We start from the raw sequence: 25986 nt of genomic DNA on the forward strand, positions 1-25986 counted from the left end.
GATGCGGTTCTTAACCCATGTGATCGGCTGTGTCTATGCGGAAGTGTCGTTTATTGGCTCTCACTGACAGAGTGTAAGGAGAGGAGAACCTATCAGTCGCATTTCCTTGCTGGGAATCAGGACACTGATTACAGTGATGCCAGTCTGTGCCCTTCAGTGACATCAATCAGTGCTGCCCATCAGTGCGGCATATTGGTGCCACCTCATACGTGCCCATCAGTGCTGCCTATCAGCGCACATCAGTGAAGGAGAAAAATTACTCATTTACAACATTTTCTGATACAAACTAAGAAACTTTTTTTTTTTTTCTTCTAAATTTTTGGTGTTTTTTTGTTTTATTTTTTGCTAAAAAAAACAAAAAACACAGTGATGATTAAATATCACCAAAAGAAAGCTCTGTTTGTGTACAGTGTTGCATGACTGCACAATTGTCATTCAAAGTGTGACAGCGCTGAAAGCCTGGGCAGGAAGGTCGTGAAAGTGCCGGATATTGAAGCGGTTAAAGGCAGTTTAAAATGAGTAATATATTTGTTGTTACCTTGCCTTCAGATTACTGGCATTGACACAATGCAGTCTTTACCTTACTGCTTTTTATTTATTTATTTTTTTATACCTTGTTTTCAATAGAGTGAAGACAAAAAGACAGACCAGGGTAGTCTGGAAGACTTGTCCAGGGTGAAAGGCACAGATGATGTTGACAGATTCATACTGATGTCACCACTACCGACTGAGCTAATCGGCATCCACAGGAGGTCTCCCCTAACCCGTACTCGGAAGACTGGGTCAATGGAGGTAAAAAATTTGAAGGGGCTATACAAAGGTTGATACTGTTTTAGAATTCAATCTGAAATTTGTAATTGTTCATTTACAAATTATATGCTCTTTTTTCTTTCCCTGTTCTCAGTAAACAACAGAAATGAATAAATGCAAAATATAATTGAATTAAAAAAAATGAATTGTGTAGTAGATCATAGTAGTGCAAATATTGCAGATTGATTTGATTACATTTTTCCCATTTGTTAGATAGTAAAAATGTGTCTTCTGAATATTTAATACCTGAAACTATTTCATTTGGGGGTATTTTTTAGCACAAAAACAAGCCCCTGGATTAAATATTCCTAATTAACATTGTGATTATACGGCCATTACTGAACAAAGGTTAAGCATGTAGTGACTAAATTCTTGGCAAAAAAAGTTTGTATATTCAGAAGATTTTAGTTTAGTTGAAGTTCAGACTATTGCTGTTTGCCATTTTTTCCTTTTGTTGTTTTCTTGACCTGTGAAGAGCAACAGTTGTTTGCATTTGTTATAAAGCTTTTGTGTAATTATATATGTTGATTTAAGAACCCGTTTCTGCTAAAGCTGGATATTTAGTATATTTTAGGAAGTACTTTGGTCCTTACACAGAGTCATAATACTAATGCCGCGTACACACGGGCGGACTTTAAGACAGGACTGGTCCGACGGACTGAATCCGGCGGACAATCCGACCGTGTGTGGGCTGCATAGGACTTCCGACGGACCGTTTCGGTCGGAAATCCGACGGACTTTAGATTTGAAACTTGCTTCAAATTTTTACTTCGTAACTCCGCCGGACTCAGTTCCTGCCGGAAAGCTCGTTCGTCTGTATGCTGGTCTGACGGACCAGATACGACGCAAGGGCAGGGTGCTGCATCTCGAGCTTGCTGCAATAGGAAAAACAAATTTTCCTATTGCGGCGAGCGCGGGGCATACCAGGCCCTTAGGTCTGGTATGGATTGTAAGGGGAACCCCCTACACCGAAAAAACGGCGTGGGCCCCCCCCAAAATCCATACCAGACCCCTATCTGAGCATGCAGCCCGGCCGGGCAGGAAAGGGGGTGGGTACGAGCGAGTGCCCCCCCCCCTCCTGAGCCGTACCAGGCCGCATGCCCTCAACATGGGGGGGTGGGTGCTTTGGGGGAGGGGGGCCCTGCGGCCCCCCCTCCCCCAAAGCACCTTGTCCCCATGTTGATGAGGACAAGGGCCTCTTCCCGACAACCCTGGCCGTTGGTTGTCGGCGTCTGCGGGCGGGGGGCTTATACGAATCCGGGAGCCCCCTTTAATAAGGGGCCCCCAGATCCTGGCCCCCCACCCTATGTGAATGAGCATGGGGTACATGGTACCCCTACCCATTCACCTGGGGGAAAAAGTGGCAATAAAAAAAACACACTACACAGGTTTTTAAAGTAATTTATTAGACAGCTCCGTGGGTCTTCTTCCGACTTCGGGGGTCTCTCCGGTCTCTTCTCCCGGCGTCCGGTTCTTCTCCGCTCTCTCTGGCCTCTTCTCCCGGTGTTCGACCTCTTCTCCCAGTGTCCGGTTCTTCTGCCGTCTCCTCCGCTATCTTCTGCCGGTCTTTTGCTAGCAGTGGCCCGGACTTCTGCCTTCTTGTCTTCTTCCCTCTTCTCTTGTTCCGATGTTGACACAACGCTCTCTCCGGCTGTAATGCTCTCTGAGCGCTCCGCTATGACTTATATAGGCGGTGACCCCGCCCCCTTAAGATGTCACAGTCCCTGGGCATGCTGACCGGTGATGTTGACCACACCCCCCTAAAAATTCACAGTCCCAGCATGCCCAGAGACTGTGACGTCTTAAGGGGGCAGGGTCACTGCCTATATAAGTCAGTGCGGAGCGCTCGGAGAGCATTACAGCCGGAGAGAGCGTCGTGTCAACATCGGAAGAAGAGAAGAGGGAAGAAGACAAGAAGGCAGAAGTCCTTGCCACCGCTAGCAAAAGAGCGGCAGAAGATAGCGGAGGAGCTGGCAGAAGAACCGGACACGGGGAGAAGAGGTCGAACACCGGGAGAAGAGAGCGGAGAAGAGGCCGGAGAGCCCCAAAGTCGGAAGCCCCCCGAAGTTGAAAGAAGACCCCCGGAGCTGTCAAATTACTTTTAAAACCTGTGTAGTGTGTTTTTTTTATTGACACTTTTTCCCTAGGAGAATGGGTAGGGGTACCATGTACCCCATACTCATTCACATAGGGTGGGGGACCGGGATCTGGGGCCCTCTTATTAAAGGCCCCCTTATTAGCCCCCCGCCTGCAGTCCCCGACAACCAACGGCCAGGGTTGTCGGGAAGAGGCCCTTGTCCTCATCAACATGGGGACAAGGTGCTTTGGGGTGGGGGGGCCGCAGGGTACCCCCCTCCCCCAAAGCACCCACCCCCCCATGTTGAGGGCATGCGGCCTGGTACGGCTCAGGAGGGGGGGTGCTCGCTCGTCCCCACTTCCTTTCCTGACCGGCTGGGCTGCGTGCTCGGATAGGGGTCTGGTATGGATTTTGGGGGGGCCCCACGCCGGTTTTTCGGCGTAGGGGGTTCCCCTTACAATCCATACCAGACCTAAGGGCCTGGTATGCCCCGCGACGGGGCTCTGAGAGTGTCAATCTCGCTGATAAAAGCGTCGAGATCGACTTCCTTTTCTAGTCCCGTCGTACCCGAGTCACGTTCAAAATGATCGGACTTATCCGTGTGTGGGCAAGTCCGTTCATTCGGAAAGTCCGCGCTAACTCTGTCGAAAGTCCGTCAGGTAGACCGGTGGACCTAGTCTGCCGGAAAATCCGGTCCTGTGTAGGCAAGTCCGTCCGCTCAGAAAGTCCAGCGGGAAGACCGTCGGACCTAGTTTCCCAGAAAGTCTGGTCGTGTGTACGCTGCATAAGAGTGAATTTCATTACAGGCCTGGGTGGTTATTCTTTTTTTTTCTTTAGAACACCTTATTTAGTCTGTCTACTTTCATAGGATATGTGACGCTCAGCTAAATGAAGCTTTGTTTACACTGCACTCCTAGCTTTCTACCATCTCACTAAACAGTTATTTATGTGTCCATTATTTGGAGAAATTATAGACTTTTTTTTTTTTTTTTTAAGAGGAACACTAAATTAATTTTCAAAAACAGCTGCATATTGCTATGTAACAGTAAATCAAATTGCCCAAGGGACACATCCCAAATATAGGCCAGTACGTGCATTTCTTATGGAAATTTTTATGTACAATTTGACACAGTTTTCTGACTTCTTGATATAAAATGCTGTTTGTGCCACCTACTACAAACAGAATTTCTTCTATATTTTTGTTGTCTGTTACGATTAAGATCACCCCATGTCTTCCTGTGACCCTTCAGTTACCACAATAGTGTTCTGAACCCAAACACAAAGGTCTGTTTCACACAGGTTTTAGCTTGTATAAGAACATTCCGAACAGCAAGCTTTGATAAAGCATTTGCAGAGCTTTCAGCAAGCTTTGTTGAAACTTTAAAGTACCATTCAGTTCCAGTTTGTAAATATTGAGCGTGGATCCAATTAGGAGTGTTGACTGTCACTTTAACTGCTTACAGGCCGTCCCACTGCACATTTACTGTGGCAGGGCGGCCCATCTGTGTGAAACAACGTACCTGTAGGTTGTTTCCTCTTCTGGGTCTGGGGCGCGTGTGCACTGCGGACGACCTGCTTTGGCTGTGATTGGATACAGTGGAAGCCAATCAGCGGGTCTGGCGGCCGTGCTTGCCTGCCGGAACCTGCCGATTATTCACTGGAGAGGCAGAATGGTGGTCAGTCTATGTAAGCAAGGCAGACCGTTGTTCTGTCGGAGAGGAAGAGAGAGATCTTGTGTTCCTGCTAATCAGGAACACAGAAGTCACTCTTTCACCAGTTAAACCACCCCCCACACAGTTAGAAATCACTCTCTAGGAGCACACTTAACCATTTGATCGCCCCTGATGTTAACTCCTTCCCTACCAGTGTCATTTATATAGTGACAGTGCATTTTTTTTAGCACTGATCACTGTATTAGTGTCACTGGTCCCCAAAAAGTGTCACTTATGCCGCGTACACACGAGCGGACTTTCCAGCAGACTTGGTCTGGAGGACCGGACTCCATCGGACAAATCGATGGTGTGTGGGCACCAGTGGACTTTTTTCCCTAAAAGTCCAATGGACCTAAAAATAAAACATGTTTCAAATCTTTCCGACGGACTCGAGTCTGGTCGGAAAATCCGCTAATCTGTATGCTGGACTAAAACCGACGTTAGGGCAGCTATTGGCTACTGGCTGTCAACTTCCTTATTTTAGTCCGGTCGTACGTCATCGGGTACGAATCCGTCAGACTTTGGTTTGATCGTGTGTAGGCAAGTCCGGTCGTTAGGAAAGTCCGTCGGAAGTCCGTCGGATAGACCGTTGGACCAGTCCGGTCAAAAAGTCCGCTCGTGTGTACGCGGCATTAGTGTCCAGTTTGTCCGCCGCAATTTCGCAGTCCCGCTAGAAATCGCTGATCATCGCCATTACTAGCAATAAAGTGCTATAAAAATATCTCATAGTTTGTAGACGCAATAACTTTTGCGCAAACCAATCAATGTGCGCTTATTGGGAATTTTTTTACTAAAAATATGTATTAGAATAAATATTGGCCTAAACTGATGAAGAAAATTGTTTTTTTTTTTTTTTTTTTATCTTTTTTATTGGATGTGTTTTGTAGCAGAAAGCAAAAAAATGTTTTCTTTTTTTCTCAAAATGGACCGTCCTTTTTTTGTTAGCGGAAAAAATAAAAACCACAGAAGTGATCAAATGCCACCAAAAGAAATCTCTATTTGTGGGAGAAAAGGACATCAATTTTGTTTGGGTACAGCATGGCACAACCGCGCAATTGTCAGTTAAAGCAATGCAGTGTCGTATCGCAAAAATGGCCCGGTCATGAAGGGGGTGAAACCTTCCAAGCCTAAAGTGGTTAAACAAGCTGCTAGCATGGGATGAGAGCAGAGAGGGACCCCTGGGATGAGAGCGGAGAGGGGACCCCTGGGATGAGAGCGGAGAGGGGACCCCTGGGATGAGAGCGGAGAGGGGACCCCTGGGATGAGAGCGGAGAGGGGACCCCTTGGATGAGAGCGGAGAGGGGACCCCTTGGATGAGAGCGGAGAGGGGACCCCTTGAAAGAGAGCGGAGAGGGGACCCCTTGGATGAGAGCGGAGAGGGGACCCCTTGGATGAGAGCGGAGAGGGGACCCCTTGGATGAGAGCGGAGAGGGGACCCCTTGGATGAGAGCGGAGAGGGGACCCCTTGGATGAGAGCGGAGAGGGGACCCCTTGGATGAGAGCGGAGAGGGGACCCCTGGGATGAGAGCGGAGAGGGGACCCCTGGGATGAGAGCGGAGAGGGAACCCCTGGGATGAGAGCGGAGAGGGGACCCCTGGGATGAGAGCGGAGAGGGGACCCCTGGGATGAGAGCGGAGAGGGGACCCCTGGGATGAGGACAGGGACCCTGAGATGAGGACAGAGGGGGTGGGCCCTGGGATGAGGACAGAGGGGGTGGGCCCTGGGATGAGGACAGAGGGGGTGGGCCCTGGGATGAGGACAGAGGGGGTGGGCCATGGGATGAGGACAGAGGGGGTGGGCCCTGGGATGAGGACAGAGGGGGTGGGCCCTGGGATGAGGACAGAGGGGGTGGGCCCTGGGATGAGGACAGAGGGGGTGGGCCCTGGGATGAGGACAGAGGGGGTGGGCCCTGGGATGAGGACAGAGGGGGTGGGTCCTGGGATGAGGGCAGATAGTGGCAGGTTACACAGTAGGTGGAGTTTAAAAAAGACACAAGTCCATCAAGTCCAACCCATGTGTGTGATTATATGTCAGTATTACATTGTATATCCCAGGTGCTTATCTAATAGTTTCTTGAAACTATCAATGCCCCCCGCTGAGACCACCACCTGTGGAAGGGAATTCCACATCCTTGCCGCTCTTACAGCAAAGAACCCTCAACATTGTTTAAGGTTAAACTTCTTTTCTTCTAATTTTAATGAGTGGCCATGAGTCTTGTTAAACTCCTTTCTGCGAAAAAGTTTTATCCCTATTGTGGGGTCACCAGTATGGTATTTGTATTTTGAAATCATATCCCCTCTCAAACGTCTCTTCTCCAGAGAGAATAAGTTCAGTGCTCGCAACCTTTCCTCAAAACTAATATCTTCCAGACCCTTTATTAGCTTTGTTGCCCTTCTTTGTACTAGCTCCATTTCCAGTACATCCTTCCTGAGGACTGGTGCCCAGAACTGGGTCCCCCAGCACCAAACCCTGGGAGACCCCACTACCCACCCCTGACCATTCTGAGTACTCCCCATTTATCACCACCCTCTGAACTCGCCCCTCGTAGCCAGTTTTCAATCCATGTACTTACCCTATGGTCCATGCCAATGGACCTTATTTTGTACAGTAAACGTTTATGGGGAACTGTGTCAAATGCTTTTGCAAAATCCAGATACACCACGTCTACGGGCCTTCCTTTATCTAGATGGCAACTCACCTCCTCATAGAAAGTTAATAGATTGGTTTGGCAAGAATGATTCTTCATGAATCCATGCTGATTAGTGCTAATGATACCGTTCTCATTACTAAAATCTTGCATATAGTCCCTTATCATACCCTCCAAGAGTTTACGTACTATTGATGTTAGGCTAACTGGTCTGTAATTCCCAGGGATGTATTTTGAGCCCTTTTTAAATATTGGTGCTACATTGGCTTTTCTCCAATCAGCTGGTACCATTCCAGTCAGTAGACTGTCAGTAAAAATTAGGAATAATGGTCTGGCAATTACTTGACTGAGTTCCCTAAGCACCCTTGGGTGCAAGCCATCTGGTCCCGGTGATTTATTAATGTTAAGTTTCCCAAGTCTAATTTTAATTCTGTCCTCTGTTAACCATGGAGGTGCTTCCTGTGTTGTGTCATGAGGATAAACACTGCAGTTCTGGTTACTGATGCCCCCCGATTCCCTCGTGAAGACTGAGGAGAAGAATACATTCAATACCTTCGCCATCTCCCCATCCTTTGTAAACAGATGTCCTTCCTAATTCTTTATGGGGCCAATATGGTCTGTCCTCCCTTTTTTACTGTTTACATACTTTTTTTTTTTTAATTATTACATTTTTATTAAATTTGACATATCCATTATAACCACCTTCATAACATATTTATATGTATCACAAAGAGTCAATACATCTTTATCCATTTCTCGACCCCCCCCCCCCCCAAAAAAAATGGGGGGAAACTCTCCCTTCTCTTCCACCCCTCCACCTCTCCACCCCTCCATCCCTCCTCCTCCCCTCCTCCTCCTCTCCCCCTCCACCCCTCCCCTCCACCCCTCCAAATACCTTATATTAAATGTGTTCCCAATTCACCCAAACCAAGAAAGGAAAAAAAAATTAAGAGGCTTCTATGAGCCATGTCCATATTACTCTTAACACCCAAAAAAGAAAAAAACAAACACACAAAAAAAAAAAAAAAAATAATTACGAGGCTTCTATAAGCCATACTTCACCCCTTACCTATCTATAGTGAATATACACCTCATCTTCCTTTAACCATATCTACTCCTTCTACCCCCATCCTATATATCACCTTCCTTTACCCTTCCCCCCTATGTGCTTTGTCCTCTCTTCCCATTATCAATCCCACCTTCCTCAACATCAAGTGAATCACTCCTTCCCCCTACCTATATCACTTAGAAAAATGGAAGAAAGAGGGGGGATAGGGAGGTAACCAGAGGCAACCGCATCCGAGCCCAGAGACCATGCGGTTTTATATGTTATTACTCTACATGATCTCCATAGAGCATTGTTCCCAACCTGCCCATATTACCCTAAATGTTTCCTTTCTATCTTTAATTGTATGTACCCATCTTTCAGCCTCCATTATTAAATTGACCTCTCTCTTCCAGTCCAACAGAGTTGGACATCTAATCTGTTTCCATAGCCTGGGTATTAACAATTTGGCTGCATTCAATAGATGTGGAGTAATACATTTCTTATATGATCTAATCGACATTGGTGTCCAATGAAATAAAAAATTTAAGGGCGTTAATTTATAATTAATTTATGGAGCGATCTCTTCCCAAAATACCTTAATCCTGGGACAGGACCACCATAGATGGAGATAAGTACCCTTTTGCCCACACCCCCTCCAGCACCTACCGTAGCATCTGGGGTCAGGTATATCTGTGCCAGCCGTACTGGAGTCTGATACCACCTAGCTAGAAATTTATATGACATCTCCTGAATCCGTGAACTTATTGATGTAGAGTGTGTTAGGACAATAATCTTTTTAATTTGTGCTCTAGAGAGCCCCTGCTTTAACTCCCCTTCCCATTCTCTAATGAAAAAGGGAACTGTTTTTTTTGTGTCCCAAGGACCAGTCTATACATTTGCGACAGCTATTGATGTTAGGCTAACGCTCTGTAATTCCCAGGGATGTATTTTGGGCCCTTATTTAATATTGGTGCTACATTGGCTTTTCTCCAATCAGCTGGTACCATTCCAGTCAGTAGACTGTCAGTAAAAATGAGGAACAATGGTCTGGCAATTATGTGATTGAGTTCCCTAAGTACCCTCAGGTGCAAGCCATCTGGTCCCGGTAATTTAATAATGTTAAGTTTCCCAAGTCTAATTTTAATTCTGTCCTCTGTTAACCATGGAGGTGCTTCCTGTGATGTGTCATGAGGATAAACACTGCAGTTTTGGTTACTGAAGCCCCCCGATTCCCTCGTGAAGACTGAGGAGAAGAATAAATTCAATACCTTCGCCATCTCCCCATCCTTTGTAACCAGATGTCCTTCCTCATTCTTTATGGGGACAATATGGTCTGTCCTCCCTTTTTTACTGTTTACATACTTAAAGAATTTCTTGGAATCATTTTTGCTCTCCTCCGCTATGTGTCTTTCATGTTCTAACTTAGCCGTCCTTATTGCACTCTTACATTTCTTGTTGCATTCTTTATAAAGTCTGAATGCTGATGATGATCCCTCAACCTTGTATTTTTTGAAGGCCTTCTCCTTTGCTTTGAGGTGGCATCTCTTTTTTACAGGAATGCGCACATGGAAAAAAGTGATGGTGGGGGGGGGGGGGGAGATATGTGCTGGGGGGGTGCTTTTGGAGGGGAGAGGACTTGTGCTAGTGGAGGGGTCAGATTTGAAATCCCCCCCAGCACATATCCTCTTGCAACCCCCCCTTCTCCCATCACTTCTCCATGTGTGCATTCCTTTTACCTGCACCCCCCTTCCAGGTTACTGTCTCCCCTCCTCTAGCCATAAACTGTATACAGACCTCAGATAGCAGATAGATCCACGTGGCTCTTGCAGTGTAAGGTCTCTCCTCCCCGGCTCCTCCTCCTCCTACTGTCTGTGTACATTGGAGCCGAGGAGGAGGATCCTCAGTAAGCTCTGTGCGGTGTGCAGGTTTAGGAGGGACAGATGTCAGTGTTGGCTGCCACAGAGAGAACGATCGCTGCGTAAGGGAGTCTGGGCACCCCGCAAGAGATGCGGGGAAGGTGTCCTGAGTGCCTGACACTAGCGAGCCCTTGTCAGACCAGTTACTGGAGCTCAGTGCTGGAACTTGTTCCGGCACTGCGGGATAAGCACAGATTCCTTGGGACGCAGGAACTCTCATGAGGCCCCCTACTGCCCCCTACTGCCCTACTGGTCATTCCGACCCTGATACATACAGTGTATATACTTTGTGTGTGTGTATATGTATATGTGTGTATAAATATATATGAAGTGACCTTCGTATAAACATTATTGCAAAACTGCATCCTGAAGATAAATAATTGTAAAGAAATCTGGATAAGGATTCCTATATATCACTATTTCTGCAAGATGCTTTTTGATATTTTCTTCCCTGTACAGTTGTAAAATATTTGCTTCTGTGATACCCCAACAAGACCACAAGAATGTCTTTGTCTTTATAGTCTTCATATGTCCATTGTATTACAGTGATGGAGAGTAAGGCTACATTTACACAAGACACAGCAAGAGTCTTGGTTGTATATACAGTGTCTTGAAAAAGTATTTACACCCCTTGATATTTTCCACATTTTGTCATGTTATAACCAAAACATAAGTGCATTTTATTGGGATTTTATGTGATAGTCCAACACAAAGTGGCACATAATTGTGAAGTGGAAGAAAAAAGATAAATAGTTTTCAAAATTTTTTCCAAATAAATATGTGAAAAGCGTAGCGTGCATTTGTATTCAGCCCCCTTTACGCTAATACCCCTAACTAAATTCGAGTGGAACCAATTGCCTTCAGAAGTCACCTAATTGGTAAATAGAGTCCACCTGTGTGTAATTTAGTCTCAGTATAAATACAACTGTTCTGTGAAGCCTTCAAGGGTTGTTAGAGAACCTTAGTGAACAAACAGCTTTATGAAATCCAAGGAACACACCAGACAGATCCGGGATAAAGTTGTGGAGAAGTTTAAAGCAGGGTTAGGTTATAAAAAAAATATCCCAAGCTTTGAACACCTCACGGAGCACTGTTCAATCCAGTATGGCACAGCTGCAAACCTACCAAGACATGGCCGTCCACCTAAACTGACAGGCCAGCAAGGAGAGCATTAATCAGATAAGCAGCCAAGAGGCCCATGGTAACTATGGAGGAGCTGCAGCGATCAACATCTCAGGTGGGAGAATATGTACACAGGACATCTATTAATCATGTATTCCGCAAACCTGGCCTTTATAGAAGAAAGCCATTGTTGAAAGACAGCCATAAGAAGTCCTGTTTGCAGTTTGCAAGAAGCCATGTGGGGGGACACAGCAAACATGTAGAAAAAGGTGCTCTGGTCAGATAAGACCAAACTTGAACTTTTTGGCCTAAAAGCAAAACACTATGTGTGGTGGAAAACTAGCACTGCACATCCTGAACACACCATCCCCACCGTGAAACATGGTGGTGGCAGCATCGTGTTGTGGGAATATTTTCTTCACAGGGGACAGGGAAGCTGGTCAGAGTTGATAGGAAGATGGATGGAGCCAAATACAGGGCAATCTTAGAAGGAAGAAGACTGCAAAAGACTTGAGACTGGGGCGGAGGTTCACCTTCCAGCAGGACAGGGACCCTAAACATACAGCCAGAGCTACAATGGAATGGTTTAGATCAAAGCATATTCATGTGTTAGAAGGTCCAGTGTAAATCCAGACCTTAATCCAATTGAGAAACTGTGGCAAGGTTTGAAAATTGCTGTTCACAGACGCTCTTCATCCAATCTGACAGAGCTTGAGCTATTTTGCAAAGAAGAATGGGCAAAAATGACACTCTCTAGATGTGCAAAGCTGGTAGAGACATCCCCAAAAAGATTTTCAGCTGTATTTGCAGTGAAAGGTGGTTCTACAAAGTATTGACTTTGTTGGGGGGGGGGGGGGGGGGGTGAATACAAATGCACACCACACTTTTCACTTATTTATTTGTAAAAAACTTGAAAAACAATTATTTTCCTTCCACTGCAACATGACAAAATGTGGAAAATTTCAAGGGGTATAAATACAAGGCACTGCAGAGTGGCTGATTACCTTCAGCCAGTGTGTGTGGAGTCAAACCTCCACAGAAACGTCGACACTGGCTGTGTCCAGGGTCAGTGTTTGCATTTGAAGTTTGTAACTTCTCGGATTAGCAATTACATACAATCAGCAGCTGCGCCTGCCATTTGATTTGTACAGTGTATAAACCTGACAAACACCGCTGACACCTGCAGCAGCACACTGTGTCAGCAACAGCGCTTAAAACTGCCACAAGAATCTGATTATTGCTGACAGCCGCACACAAACTCTTGTGTGCATGTTGCCTAAGACTTGTACATATTTAGTTATCAACTATTTTCAGAATAGATTCGTTGGTCAGCCGATTAGTTGGCCTGCATACAAAATGCATTTTTTGTTTACATATCAGAAAATACATTGCAGCACACATACAGCTCAGTACATCATCTATACATGTCAATAAGTGCCTAAGAGCTTGTTAATGTGTGATGATAAATGCCTTGTGGGACATGTAGTCCTGGGTAGGAGAAGGAAGTGAGTGATTCTAAAGGCAGACATTTTTTTACCTCGCTATAGTGGGGTACTCTTTACTATACTTAGTATACTTAAGGCAGGAGGAGCCAGAAGTGTTGGCAGGGGGCTGCTCTGTGCAAAACCATTACACAGAGCAGGTCAGTATGACAAGTTTCTTTTAAAAGAAAAAAACCCCGACATTTACAATCACTTTAAGGCCTCTGTGCAGGGAAGATCAGCATCTGAACCCAGAGAAGCTGGAGGATGATAGACTGGAGGTAATATAAAGCAATTACATTTAAAGTAAAAAAATACCAGTATTGTGCATTATATTTAAAATGATTATATTCATGGAAAAAAGTTTCAGCCCTTAGTACTACTTTAATATAAAAAATATATATCCCCTCCACCGTTCATGTAGCTTCATGTTTGACTCCTAGTTAAAATCCTAAATGTATATCCGACTTGTGGGTATATTTATTACTATATATGATATAAGTTTTGTGTGTGTATGTATATGTATATGTGTGTGTGTGTGTGTGTGTGTATATATATGTATAATATTATTATTATTATTACTTTCACTGTTTTGCAGCATAGATTTATATAGTAGCAATTTTCTGCTGTTTTTTTTTTTTTTTACTCCATCATGACAAGTGATAAAATCCTGCTGCTACTAAATGTCTTATGCTGGCCAAACACATATTGCTTTTTGTACAAGAACATTTGTAAGAACATTTGTAAGAACATTTGTATGAAAATTCTTTGTACATTCAATGAATGGATGAATGTAGTTTGAAAATTTCACTTGCTTCAAACAGTCAATTTTAAAATTATTGTAACTTCTGAACGAAAATCACATACACTGCTCCTTCCTCACCGTGAGACGATCGCGGGTAGGCTCGCGGACATCGGGTCCGCGGGACCCGCGATCACGGTCACGGAGCTCCCGGCAGCCGCCTCTTAAAGGGCAACGTACAGGTACGTTAATCTGCCTGTATGTGCCCTTCTGCTGCAGTATATCTGCGTGAGGTGGTCGGGAAGCGGTTAAACTTTATTGGCTTTTATTATTATTTTTTTTTTTCTATTTCTTCAGTTTGTTTTAGCCAACTTCAGTTGCATCACAAATACTTGAAAGATTTTCATCCTAGTAAAATATAAGGGCTTGTTCACATGGGCAGCAGCCTTTGGTACCCCTCTGAAAAGCAATTTGTGTTGGATTACTTTTCAGAGGCGATATTTTGCCTCCTCTCTGTCTGTAAATGCAGCTCTACTGTGCTGCAGTTGCATTTATTGCGTGCAGTTATGGGATGGCCCCATAGATTTGCGTAAATCACGCTCTGCAGCAGTAACGCTCGCTGCTGCTGTTCTTTTTCTGCTTAAGACCCCTTTCACACTGAGCCGCCCCAGGCGACAGCCGTAAAGAGGCGCCGTTTTAGCGGCGCTATTCGGCCGCTAGCGGGGTGGTTTTAACCCCCCACTAGCGGCCGAAAATGGGTTAAATCTGCCCGCAAAATGCCACTGCAGCGGCGCTTTGCCAGCGGTATAGCAGCGCTGCCCCATTATTTTCAATGGGGAGGAGCAGTGTAAAGAAGCTGCTGGCAGGACTTTTTGTGACGCCCTGCCAGTGCAGCGCCCCAGTGTGAAAGCCCTCGTGCTTTCACACTGGGTTTGCAGCTGAGGCTTTTTTCAGGCGCTTTACAGGCGCTATTTTTAGCGCTGTAGCACCGGAAAAATGCCTCAGTGTGAAAGGAGTCTTAGTTTCACTTTAACATTAAAAGGGGTTCTTACAATGCTCAGCTTTTATACATTTATGTAAAACCTTTATCCCAAAAGTAAAAAACAAACAAATGGCTGCTCTATCTTGAAAAGTATTTGCTGGAGTTCAGTTTTAAGTTGGGTATAAAGTGTGTCCCGGAAGCCGCACATCAGTGCTGACTCACTCAACATAAGGTGAATGGCAGCCTTGCCCTCAATGGCTGAGACCTCCATTCACCTTACTACAAGTGAGTCAGCATTGATGTGTGACTTCCGGGACACACTTTTTGCTTAACCGACGCTTGGAGCCCAGACAAGCTCCTTCCCTTGCCGGTACTCACAGCGGTGGGCACAGGATTATTATCCCTTACAGCCTGAGTGGCACACATTCTCCCTTATTGGTTCAGTTTTAAGTTGTTAGTCAAGTTCATCTAAACCTGCTAGTCTATATAACACTACCTTCTTAACAGATTGACAATGCTGCTCTCTGAAGGTGTCTCCATTGCTCCTCCAGTGGAGTGGAGAACATCCTAAGACAGAGCTGATGAAAGTAAATACAAGTAAAGAGGCGCCTCTGGGTGCAGACGTTTTTATAGATATAAAATGCTTTATTAAGATATATAGAGATAAACTCACATTGTGGTGATAAAAACAAGCATGATAGTAATGCCCCGTACACACGGTCGGACTTTGTTCGGACATTCCGACAACAAAATCCTAGGATTTTTTTCCGACAGATGTTGGCTCAAACTTGTCTTGCATACACACGGTCACACAAAGTTGTCGGAAAATCCGATCGTTTTAAACGCGGTGACGTAAAACACGTACGTCGGGACTATAAACGGGGCAGTGGCCAATAGCTTTCATCTCTTTATTTATTCTGAGCATGCGTGGCACTTTGTCCGTCGGATTTGTGTACACACGATCGGAATTTCTGACAACGGATTTTGTTGTCGGAAAATTTTATCACCTGCTCTCCAACTTTGTGTGTTGGAAAATCCGATGGAAAATGTCCGATGGAGCCCACACACGGTCGGAATTTCCGACAACACGCTCCGATCGGACATTTTCCATAGGAAAATCCGACCGTGTGTACGGGGCATAAGAGTCATGGATGGCGCTCCCAGTCCTGTGCCTGTGAAAAGTCTCTGTGGTGGATGTAGTAACAGTTCTTCTTGGTTGTAGTGACCAGGAAGAGCTGTTACTACATCCACCACAGAGACTTTTCACAGGCACAGGACTGGGAGCGCCATCCATGACTCTTACTATCATGCTTGTTTTTATCACCACAATGTGAGTTTATCTCTATATGTCTTATTAAAGCATTTTATATCTATAAAAACGTCTGCACCCAGAGGCGCCTCTTTACTTGTTGTATTTCAGCCTCAGGACCATGGTTTCGTTCCTACTATGATGGCAGCCCTGCTTGCTTTCTCTGGGCGTTTTTTCCCCTCATCCTGATCACAACAATATATGGACTATTGGCTTGTGCTTTTTGAATGCATTGTCATTGTTTACATTTTTTGTTTTTGACTGTCCTTTGATTGCTTTTATTGTACAGATTTGAATATGTGGGAGCTCTAGGTGATTGCGCCTAGACTTGCTTTTTTATCTGATGAAAGTAAACTATACACATCCTAAAACAAGAAAACAAATGCAGCCACCACATTTAAAGTGGTTGTAAAACCCTTTTTAGAATGTGTACCTCTAGGTAAAAATAGAATAAGGCTTACCTATAGGTACTGTAAATATCTCTTTTAGGAGATATTTACCTTGTAGTGCACCAATGATGTCATCGGTGCATGTGCTGTGAAGAAATGGCACTCCATGCCCTTTCTTCCCGAGCGAGTGCCGTGACTGGTGGCTCCGGCGCACATGCGCGGGAGTGACGTCACGCGGCTCTGGCCAGTCACACAGCGGAGTCCGTGGCCCCAGAAGGAAGAGGGGCGAAGATGGATGCGGCCTCCAACAGGGACATTGCGGGCTTCGTTTGCAGGTAAGTGGCACATAATAATGGGCTAGTATGCACATAATAATGGGCGATGCATACTAGCCAATTATGCTTTTACTTTGCAGGGAACAAAAGAGGAAGTAAAACCCATCCGGGTTTACTTCCTCTTTAAGGATTGGCTACAATATATATATTTTTTACTTATTACTACTTTATTTAACTTTTAAAACTTAATCTGTTTACTTGGCATGTCTCTTTTTCCTTTGGAAAGCCACATTTTGTTTTGTATGCTCCTTCTATTTCTGTCTAGGTCATATGCCACTTTTATGCTTGTGTGAGTCTTATTCAATATTCATTGCTTACATTTACATTAATGTGATAGAGTTGTTCAGCAAGCTATAGAGAAGCTTTATTGATTGAGTTTACTAGCAATAACACAGCTATGTTTCCTGAAAGGTCTATCACCAATGTGAATGAAATGTTACTTTTTTTGTTGAGTCAGTAATTATTGTGCAGAACAGAGTGTATTTCTGCCCCAGTGTTATTAATAATACATGTGTAATTACTAGGACCAGAGACAGATGGATTTGATGTTTAAATACTTCTGGAAGGCAGCAAATTGAATGCATCTGCCTTGTGTTAAAGAGTTCCAATATTAGTAATATTTTTCACTTCTCCCTAGAGCAGCACTTTTAACCTTTTATTACACATTATCCCATGCTATGTCTTTTCACATCACTGGATTCTGGGACAGGTAAGTGTGCGTGTGTTAAAAGTTAGAAGCTACACTTTTTGTAGCTGCTGACTTCTAATAAACACAAACTGGAGCTCCTTTTTAAAGCCTCATGCACACGGAATGGTTTTTTAACTCTCCTTGAAGCCAGCGTCATTTTAGCAGAAAATATGCCTGATGCTGGTAAAAGCGTCTAAATCTTTTACAAGCTTTTAGAAGCTTTACAGGCATTAAGCTCTTGGGCATTAATTCATTTAATTGGCCAAAATAAATAATTTATTCTGGCTATTAAAATGAATTAATGCTCAAGCACTAGCTTTTAGGCGCGTTTAGCAGCTTTTAGTAGCGCCAAGCATTTATTCTGCCTAAACTCTGCTGCTCCTGGACACACTGGCAGTGTTTGTTTTTTTTTTCCTATCTCTAAAAGCTTCTAAAGGCATTGCATACTAGCTCATTATGAAATACTTACTTGGAACAATGCCCTGCAGTGCTGCCCACACTCCGCTCCCACGGCTGACATCTTTCCCGGAGTTACTTCCGGCTTCATGGGCTCCAGCACTGTGATTGGCTGGAGCTGCAATGACATCACTCCCGCGCATACGTGCGTGTGCCCCTGGTCATGGCACGGGTCCTGAAGAAACGGCACGAGCGGGCTGTTCCTTCAGTTCGCATGCGCCAATGACGTCGGCAGCAGCGTATATAGTAAATATCTCCCAAACGGTGCAAGTTTAGGAGATATTTACAGTACCTACAGGTAAGCCTTATTATAGGCTTACCTGTAGGTACAATTAAAGAGGAAGACTTTCCTTCCTCTTTAAGAAAGATTACGTATAGTAGCTGTACAATACCAGGTAGCGGTGCATCAGAAAAGTGTATCATATTACAAAAATGTTGAGGAAAGGGTACCTGTTTTTTTTGGTCTGAGAAATGCCAATGTGTGTATTGTTGCATTACTTCTATGTTTGAAAACTTTTATTAATTTGATAGAGATGTAGACCTGGTGACTTTTTCTGTTCATCTGACCTATGGACTTGTCTGTCTGTGTGTTTAATCATATTGATCTTTTCTGGTGGATTGCTGGCAAGACCAGTATGAAGGTCCATTAAAGTGGTTGTGAACCCTTACATATAGCCACTGAAGTGACTGGCCTCAGGTGATACACAGAGATGGAAAAAAAAAATCATCCTACATAAGTTGTACCTGTTTATCTGCAGCACTCTCTCCTCTACAACCTCCCAAAGCACACCTTTTATACAACATTTCAGAGCTCTAGAAGGCAGGGGGCGGGGATCTGATGTCACACACTGCACAGCATAAAGTAGGGAGCTGAATGAAATTTTAGACCTGAGTGGAAGAAAAGGACACGCCCCTCTCTACATAGTGTCATAGAGAAACATGCATAGCTGTGGCTTGCAATCACATGCTGTGTGCTGGAGATGGGGCGGCCCACCCCCGGAATTCTGTGGTGTCAGCATAACCTGACAGAAGTGACTCCTGCAGATAGCAGGGGAATAAGAGAGCAGATAAGAACCATGCTTGGGTGTTATTGATTGAGGCTTATACAGACTATAAAAGGATATGCTTTTTTCATTTCAGAGGATTTCAACCACTTTCAGTTGTTCTAAAATGGTTTCATTAATGTGAAACTGAGTTTAGCAGATTGTCTTCATTTCCGTTCTATCATAGTTTTCATAGTTACATAGTCCATCATGTAACTCTTGCTGAGAAACTTAACAAAATAGTTACTATCTACTGAATTCTTCTATTGATTCAATCATTACAGTAGAAGGAAAACTCCGGCCATCACCATCAATTACTATGATATAGTAAATTTGGTGGTCTGCTGTCATAGTGAGTGAATTTTGAGTCAATGTTTAACATTTGTCTAGTTCAGTGTTTCCCAAACAATGGTCATTTGTGCACTATCATGGCCTTTGCTCTTTCAAAGTACCACCTGTAATCCTGCCATTCAGAGTAGGATTTATGTGTCATGTAACTACACTGTGATGGAAGGAAGTGGCCTTTCAATGAGCATCATCCAGCTCTCCTTTAAAGGATAAGTTCACCTTTTGACAAAAAAAATAACAAATGCACATTTTTTTTTTTTTTTGCAGGTAAAAAAATGTGCATTCATTATTTTTTGTTTTGGGAGCCTGTAAAGCATTTTACCAGCGATCAGCAGGTCTGCAGATCTATCAGTGTATTGGCTTCCTCGTACCTCGTACTTGGAAGCCGATACATTCTGACAGGAAGACTCCATGAACTACCACAGCGCCATGGTAGTTCATTGAAAACTACAAGCCAACAGCTGCAAAGGCTGTCAGACCTTGTGGCTTTCCATTTACAGAGGACTGTGAATGAGTGACACGGCTGGGTGGGCATCTTTTGTGAATCGTGGCAGCAGACACGGGGAGAAGATCCCTGGTCTGCTGTCACATCGGGGATCGGGGGGTGCTTGGGGGCAGGTGCATTCATAACCTGATACACCCTGAATATGGGTGTAACATGTTATAAAAGGTGAACTTATCCTTTAAGATAACAGGTTTTGCTGCTGTTTACTCGCAGTGAAGCTATGATGTACGGTTGCACATGTACCACCCTTTGGGAAACATTGTCCCAGTTAATGGATATGGTGTTTTGACCCTACAGTAGTGTTTTACAATGTAGTTAGCTGTATGTAGGCTGAAACCTTCCTGTCCACGGGTTTGATTTCAGGTGATGAATGCCACTAACACAGGGAGTTTGGAATTCATGTCCAATAAAGGGCGTCGGAGGAGAAGATCAGGAGAACCCCATCACTCCCCTTGTTCCGTCACTCTACATTCCAGGGCCATGTCCATCTCTAACCTGGCATCATGGCGACAGGTGCCTTTTTTTGTTTTTACAGTTGGTTGTCCATCACCCACCCAGCTCCCGCTACCTTCACTCCTGAATTCCCTTTTTTTCTTAGATGCTAGATTCTCTGCTTTGCTTGTTTTTATTGATTATCTTCAGTGCCTGTATTGTGCAAACAGAATGCAAATAAGTGACTATTGTATCATTTTTGATTACTGATTTTCTTTCTCTTTATAGGTAAATATTTGTTTGGTAGGTAATAACAATTGTTTTGTCATAGTATAGTTCCATATGCAGTCATTATTACATAAGGATCATGATAACGAGGATTCATAATTCTATGGTGAGAACACAAATTGTGTTCATGTGTTATACTTTCAACAACTTCACTATGTTGGTGTTTCAAGTTTGCTATCTGCAGCATGTTTTGCTTCAAAAGCTCTTGAAAATTAGAAAGAAAACCAACATCATAAACATTCTAACTGATCTGGAGAATTGAAAAGAGAACATTTCTTGCTGGTCACATGCCGAAACCCTAATGATGGTACATGTAGCATCATGAGAGAGGACAGCACAATTGAAATCACAGAAATAGATATTCAGTCTTTGTTCAAACAACTTCTATTTTTAGTGCCTTCTCTCCACTTTTCTGTTTTAGAGCTGCTCATTGTGTCTATATAAGACTGAATCCATTATCTCAGTAAAGATTCTTTTAAAGGAAATTTCCATTATACAGAGAAAGAACCAATCTACGTCTGACAGTTTTTTTTTTCTACTAAATTGAGGGTCTGCATTTGCCTATTCAGGACCAGGAGCTACAATTCTAGATTTCATTTGCAGCATCTCCGAGAGATGCTGCATAGTTACCATACAGACGCAGTGCTAGTTTATGAGCACCACTTTGATTAAGTGATTTATATGGACTCTGGAAGACCACCCATCATTCTCTCTTTATTACAGTATGGTGATGTCAGAGTAAAGAGGGGAATTACCATTTGATCTGAAAATTATTTGTACTTCATATGAAAGGAGGGGGGTCATCATGTGTTTCCTGCAGACATAAACCTGTGTGACATCATGTATTTGCACTAATCATTAATAACACATGAAGCCATAGCATGCAGTTTTCTATAGTCATAAATGCACCATTGGAATAGGCAGACTAATAAAGCTGAATGCTCTGATAAAAGGCGCTCCCAATACAATCATTAAAAATGCAAAAAGTGATTTATACAAATAGATATAAAGCTATTCTCTGATAATCGGATGTTATTGCACATCTGTGTGCTCTGTCATGTAACAAATACCTTATCTTGCCAACATTTTCACAATTGCCTTGCTGAGAATGCTGGCAAGTGTATTGTTCCTATCCAGTTTCTATGGTTTTGTATTTATTGCAAGGTAATTGCCTATTTTAACGAGATTTGTAATTATGCGCTATACTGTATGCTTTCTGTTATAAAAAAAAAAAAAAAAGAGAGAGAGAATGCTGACCCCATGCTTCTGCTACGCAGGCAAAGTCCTTTGCTTCTGTTTAGTTCATGGCTTTTTATGCTCTCTGTTATATATTAGCCACTTGCCACCCAGGCCAATTCTGACATTTCTCTCCTACATATAAAAATCATCATTTTTTTGCTAAAAAAATACATAGAACCCCCAGACATTATATATTTTTTTTTAGCAAAGATGCTAGAGAATACAATGGCGGTCGTTGCAATCTTTTATCTTGCATGGTATTTGCGCAGCTATTTTTCTAGCATGGTTTTTTTGGGGGAAAAAAAAAAAACAATTTTATGCTTAAAAAATAAATAAATAAACAGTAAAGTTAGCCCAATTTTTTTGCATAATGTGAAAGATGAAGTTGAGCTGAGTAAATAGATACCTAACATGTCACACTTCAAAATTGCACACACTGGAATGTACTTATAAATCCCCATAGGCGACGCTTTAAATCTTTTTACTGGTTACATGTTTTGAGTTACAGAGGAGGTCTAAGGCTAGAATTATTGCTCCCACTCTAATGATCGCGGCGATAAAATCACATGTGTGGTTTGAACACCGATTTCATATGTGGGCAGGACTTGTGTATGCAGGACTGCGTGTGAGCACATGGGGACAGGGGCGCTCTAAATTTTTATTTTTTTTTTTTTTTTTTTTAGTTCGACACTTTTTTAAAAAAACTTTTTTTTTTTTATCACTTTTATTCCTATTACAAGGAATGTAAACATCCCTTGTAATAGGAATATGGCATGATTGGTCCTCCTTACAGTGAGATGTGGGGTCAATAAGACCCCACATCTCACCTCTAGGCTGGTAAGCCTGAAATAATAATAAAAAATCTCAGCTTCCCAGCCGAGGCGGCGCTGTTTGTTTGAATGCAGAGGCCGGGCGTGACGTCATAACATCGCGCCCGGCCTCCGAACAATCATAGAGAATCCGGCGACCATCTGGTCTGCTGGAAATCTCTATGATCACCATCCGGGGACGGCGGATCCTGTCTCCGACTCACCGATGGAAGCGGTGAGTCTTTAGAAGCACCGGAGGGTGGCGGGGGGGGGGGGGGACATCCCATCTCGCCACCCGTAAGAACGACCAAGCGGTGGAACAGCCACTATGATCATTCTTATGGTGTAGGGAATCGCTGGCTGAAAAAGCTGATATCTGAATGATGCCTGTAGCTGCAGGCATCTTTCAGATATACCCGCTCAAAGTCAAGAACGTCAAATGACGTACGGCGGGTGGGAAGTGGTTAATCAAACATTCAGTATTTGTGAAGATGTGTTTAATGTGCATTTGATGAGTGTAATTTTTCAATTATTTTTAGCTTTCCTTTATAGTCTTGGTTTTCTTCTTGTATGGCTGTCTTGTAAAAATAGGTATTATGTAGGGCCAACATCAAAGTTGACTTCCCGTTAAACTGTGCATAATTCTATAGTGCTATTGGTAAACTAAGACTTACTTGGGTGTCAGCTATTGCTATTCTTTGTTCTGCTAAAACATGTAACCACCACATAGAGTAGCTATTCATCTGCTTTGGATGTCCAGCTGAATGAATTACATTTTGGCATTTGCCAGAGTGTTTTGCATAAAAATGGTTACTTTCTCACCTCATCGTTTAAGCTTTTTTTTGACAGATGGCTGTTTTATTATTATTAATATTAGTATACGGGATTTATAGCGCCAACAGTTTGCGCAACGCTTTACAAAATGAGGGCAGACAGTACAGATACAATACAATTCAATACAGGAGGAATCGGAGAGAACTGCTCTTTAGAGCTTACATCTTTTTGCAGATAAAAATATGTGCATTTATTTATTTTTTTTACTTTAAGCCTGGAAAGCATTGCACCCATGATTAGCAGATTGTGGGTGCCATGCAGGACTCCTGCAAACTTCTCCATTTATCTGCCTGCTCGTACCTCATATGGGCAGGCAAGATACACACTTACAAGAAGGATGAATAAACTACCAGAGCGCTCAACAGCGCCATTGTAGTTAATTGAAACTACAAGCCGACAGCCGCAAAGGCTGTCTTTTCTGGGCTTGTAGTTTCCCATTCACAGAGAACTGTCAATAATCTGGATGGGCAGGCGGAGCCCCGCCCAGCCACGTCTTTTTCAAACAGTGACAGCGGACACCCAGAGAAGATGCCCGCCCGCTGTCACTGGGGAGAGGCTGCAGTGCTGGAACATGTTAGATGTTCCACCCTAAATACAGGTGGAATATGTGATGTGTTCCAAAAGGTGAACTTATCCTTTAACCACTTCAATGCAGGGCACTTAGATACCTTCCTGCCCAGACTAATTTTCAGCTTTCAGTGCTGTCGCAGTTTGAATGACAATTGCGCGGTCATGCTACGCTGTACCCAAACTAAATTTTTATCATTTTGTTCCCACAAATAGAGCTTTCTTTTGGTGGTATTTGATCACCTCTGCGGTTTTTATTTTTTGCGAAACAAATAAAAAAAGACCAAAAATTTTGAAAAAAATAAAAGTTTTGCTTTTGTTTCTTTTTAAAAATTTTGTAAATAAGTAAGTTTTCTCTTTCACTGATGGGCACTGATAAGGCGGCACTGACAGGCACTGATAAGGCGGCAGCGATGAGGTGGCACCAATGAGCGGGCACTTACGGGCAATGACGATGGGCACTGATATGCGGCACTGATGGGCACTGGTAGGCGGCACTGATATGCAGCACTGATGGGCATTGATAGGTGGCACTGATGGGCACTCATGGGTGGCACTGATGGGCACTGATAGGCGACACTGATGGGCACTGAAAGGCTACAAAGATGGGATCTTATGGGTGGCACTGCTGGGCACTGACAGGCGGCACTGATGGGCACTGATACGTGACACTGATGGGCACTGATACGCGGCACTGATACGCGGCACTGATAGGCATCCCTGGTGGTAGGCATTGGAGTGGGCACTGATTGGCAGCTGCCTGGGCATTGATTGGCAGCTGCCTTTGCACTGATTAGTATGTCCCTGGGGGTCTAGGGGGCATACCTGGTGGTCCAGTGTGACTGGTTTCCCTGGTGGTCCTGGGCGGCTTCCCTGGTGGTCCTGGGCGGCTTCCCTGGTGGTCCTGGGTAGAATCCGAGGGGGGCTGTGCTGATAAACAATCAGCACAGACCCCCCCTGTCAGGAGAGCAGCCGATCGGCTCTCCTCTACTCGTGTCTGTCAGACGCGAGTGAGGAAAAGCCGATCACCGGCTCTTCCTATTTACATCGTGATCAGCCGTGATTGGACACGGCTGATCACGTGGTAAAGAGTCTCCGTCAGAGACTCTTTACCTAGATCGGTGCTGTGGGGTGTCAGACTGACACCCCGCAACAACGATCGCCGCGATGCGCGCCCCTGGGGGCGCGCAGCGGCTCAATATCCTGCGGACGTCATATGACATCCAGTGAGGATTTTGAAACCACTTTGCCGCCGTCATTCTGTTATATGGCGGGCGGCAAGTGGTTAAAGCCAAACTTCGGGCAAATAAAAAATTATTCCTTGCAGAGGCAGTGTGCCCGCATCTAAAGGGTTGGTTGTTTATGTCTAGGGAGTTACCTGATCCTCTGTTCCCCGCAGTTTCTGCACCCCCTGCACTCTATTGATCTAGTGTCCTGATGTCATCAAGATCAGAGCAGCTCTTCTCTGGACGTGAGGACATCAATGGAAAGTCCACTACTGGATCATGGGGAAACGGAGGATTGGGTAAGTAAAACTGTTTCTCCTCTCCCTTGGGCAAATGGAGCTGGCACAACCCCACTACAAGGGATTGTTTATTTTTCTACCTGGAGTTGGGCTTAAAGTTTGAGTTACTAAGACTGAAACCATCTATTGTTAAAGCGTCACTAAAGGCCTTTTTGGATAGAGTCCCATAGCCAAACAGGAAGTGAGAGAAAATCACTCCAAAGTTAGGGAATCCCGGTGTAGAGTGTCCCTATTGGAAGATTTCCCTGTTACTATTCTGGTGTCCACCCAAAATTTGGGATTTTCTTTTACTTTCAATGATAATGGTAAACAGGACTAGTAGAGAAGATAAATCTCTCTAACAGGGGCACAGACAGCAATAATACCTGACAGAGGTTCCCTCTCTACTCTATCCAAAACTAAAGAAAAAAAGGTTTTGTCTTTAATGACACTTTAAACATTTGTCTTACATAGTTACATAGGTTGGTTGAAAAAAAGACATAAGTCCATCCAGTTCAACCAATAAAAGGTTGAACAAAAAAAAAATGTCAATCCTATATACACAATTCTATACCCACAGTTGATCCAGAGGAAGGTAAAAAAAAACCCAGCAAGGCATGATCCAGCAGGGGAAATAATTCCCCCAAGAGGCAATCGGATATTCCCTGGATCAACTTTACCTATCAATATTAGCATCCAGTTA

General features: G+C 43.9%; 1 protein-coding gene across 14 annotated transcripts in view; it reads left to right on the forward strand.

The window, feature by feature from the left end:
- Positions 1-25986, forward strand: part of PPIP5K1 (diphosphoinositol pentakisphosphate kinase 1) — a 306207-nt gene that overhangs the window by 174027 nt on the left and 106194 nt on the right. For 9 of the 14 annotated variants that reach the window (XM_073618536.1, XM_073618533.1, XM_073618535.1 and 6 more), the window contains exons 24-25: positions 628-792; positions 19974-20123. In XM_073618536.1, the coding sequence (XP_073474637.1) occupies positions 628-792; positions 19974-20123 (315 nt within the window). The remainder of the gene's footprint in view (positions 1-627; positions 793-19973; positions 20124-25986) is intronic. The other 5 variants (XM_073618539.1, XM_073618542.1, XM_073618544.1 and 2 more) reach the window with 1 other exon arrangement.

The sequence above is a fragment of the Aquarana catesbeiana genome, linkage group LG03 (genome assembly GCF_042186555.1).
Source record: "Aquarana catesbeiana isolate 2022-GZ linkage group LG03, ASM4218655v1, whole genome shotgun sequence".
NCBI lineage: Eukaryota > Metazoa > Chordata > Amphibia > Anura > Ranidae > Aquarana > Aquarana catesbeiana.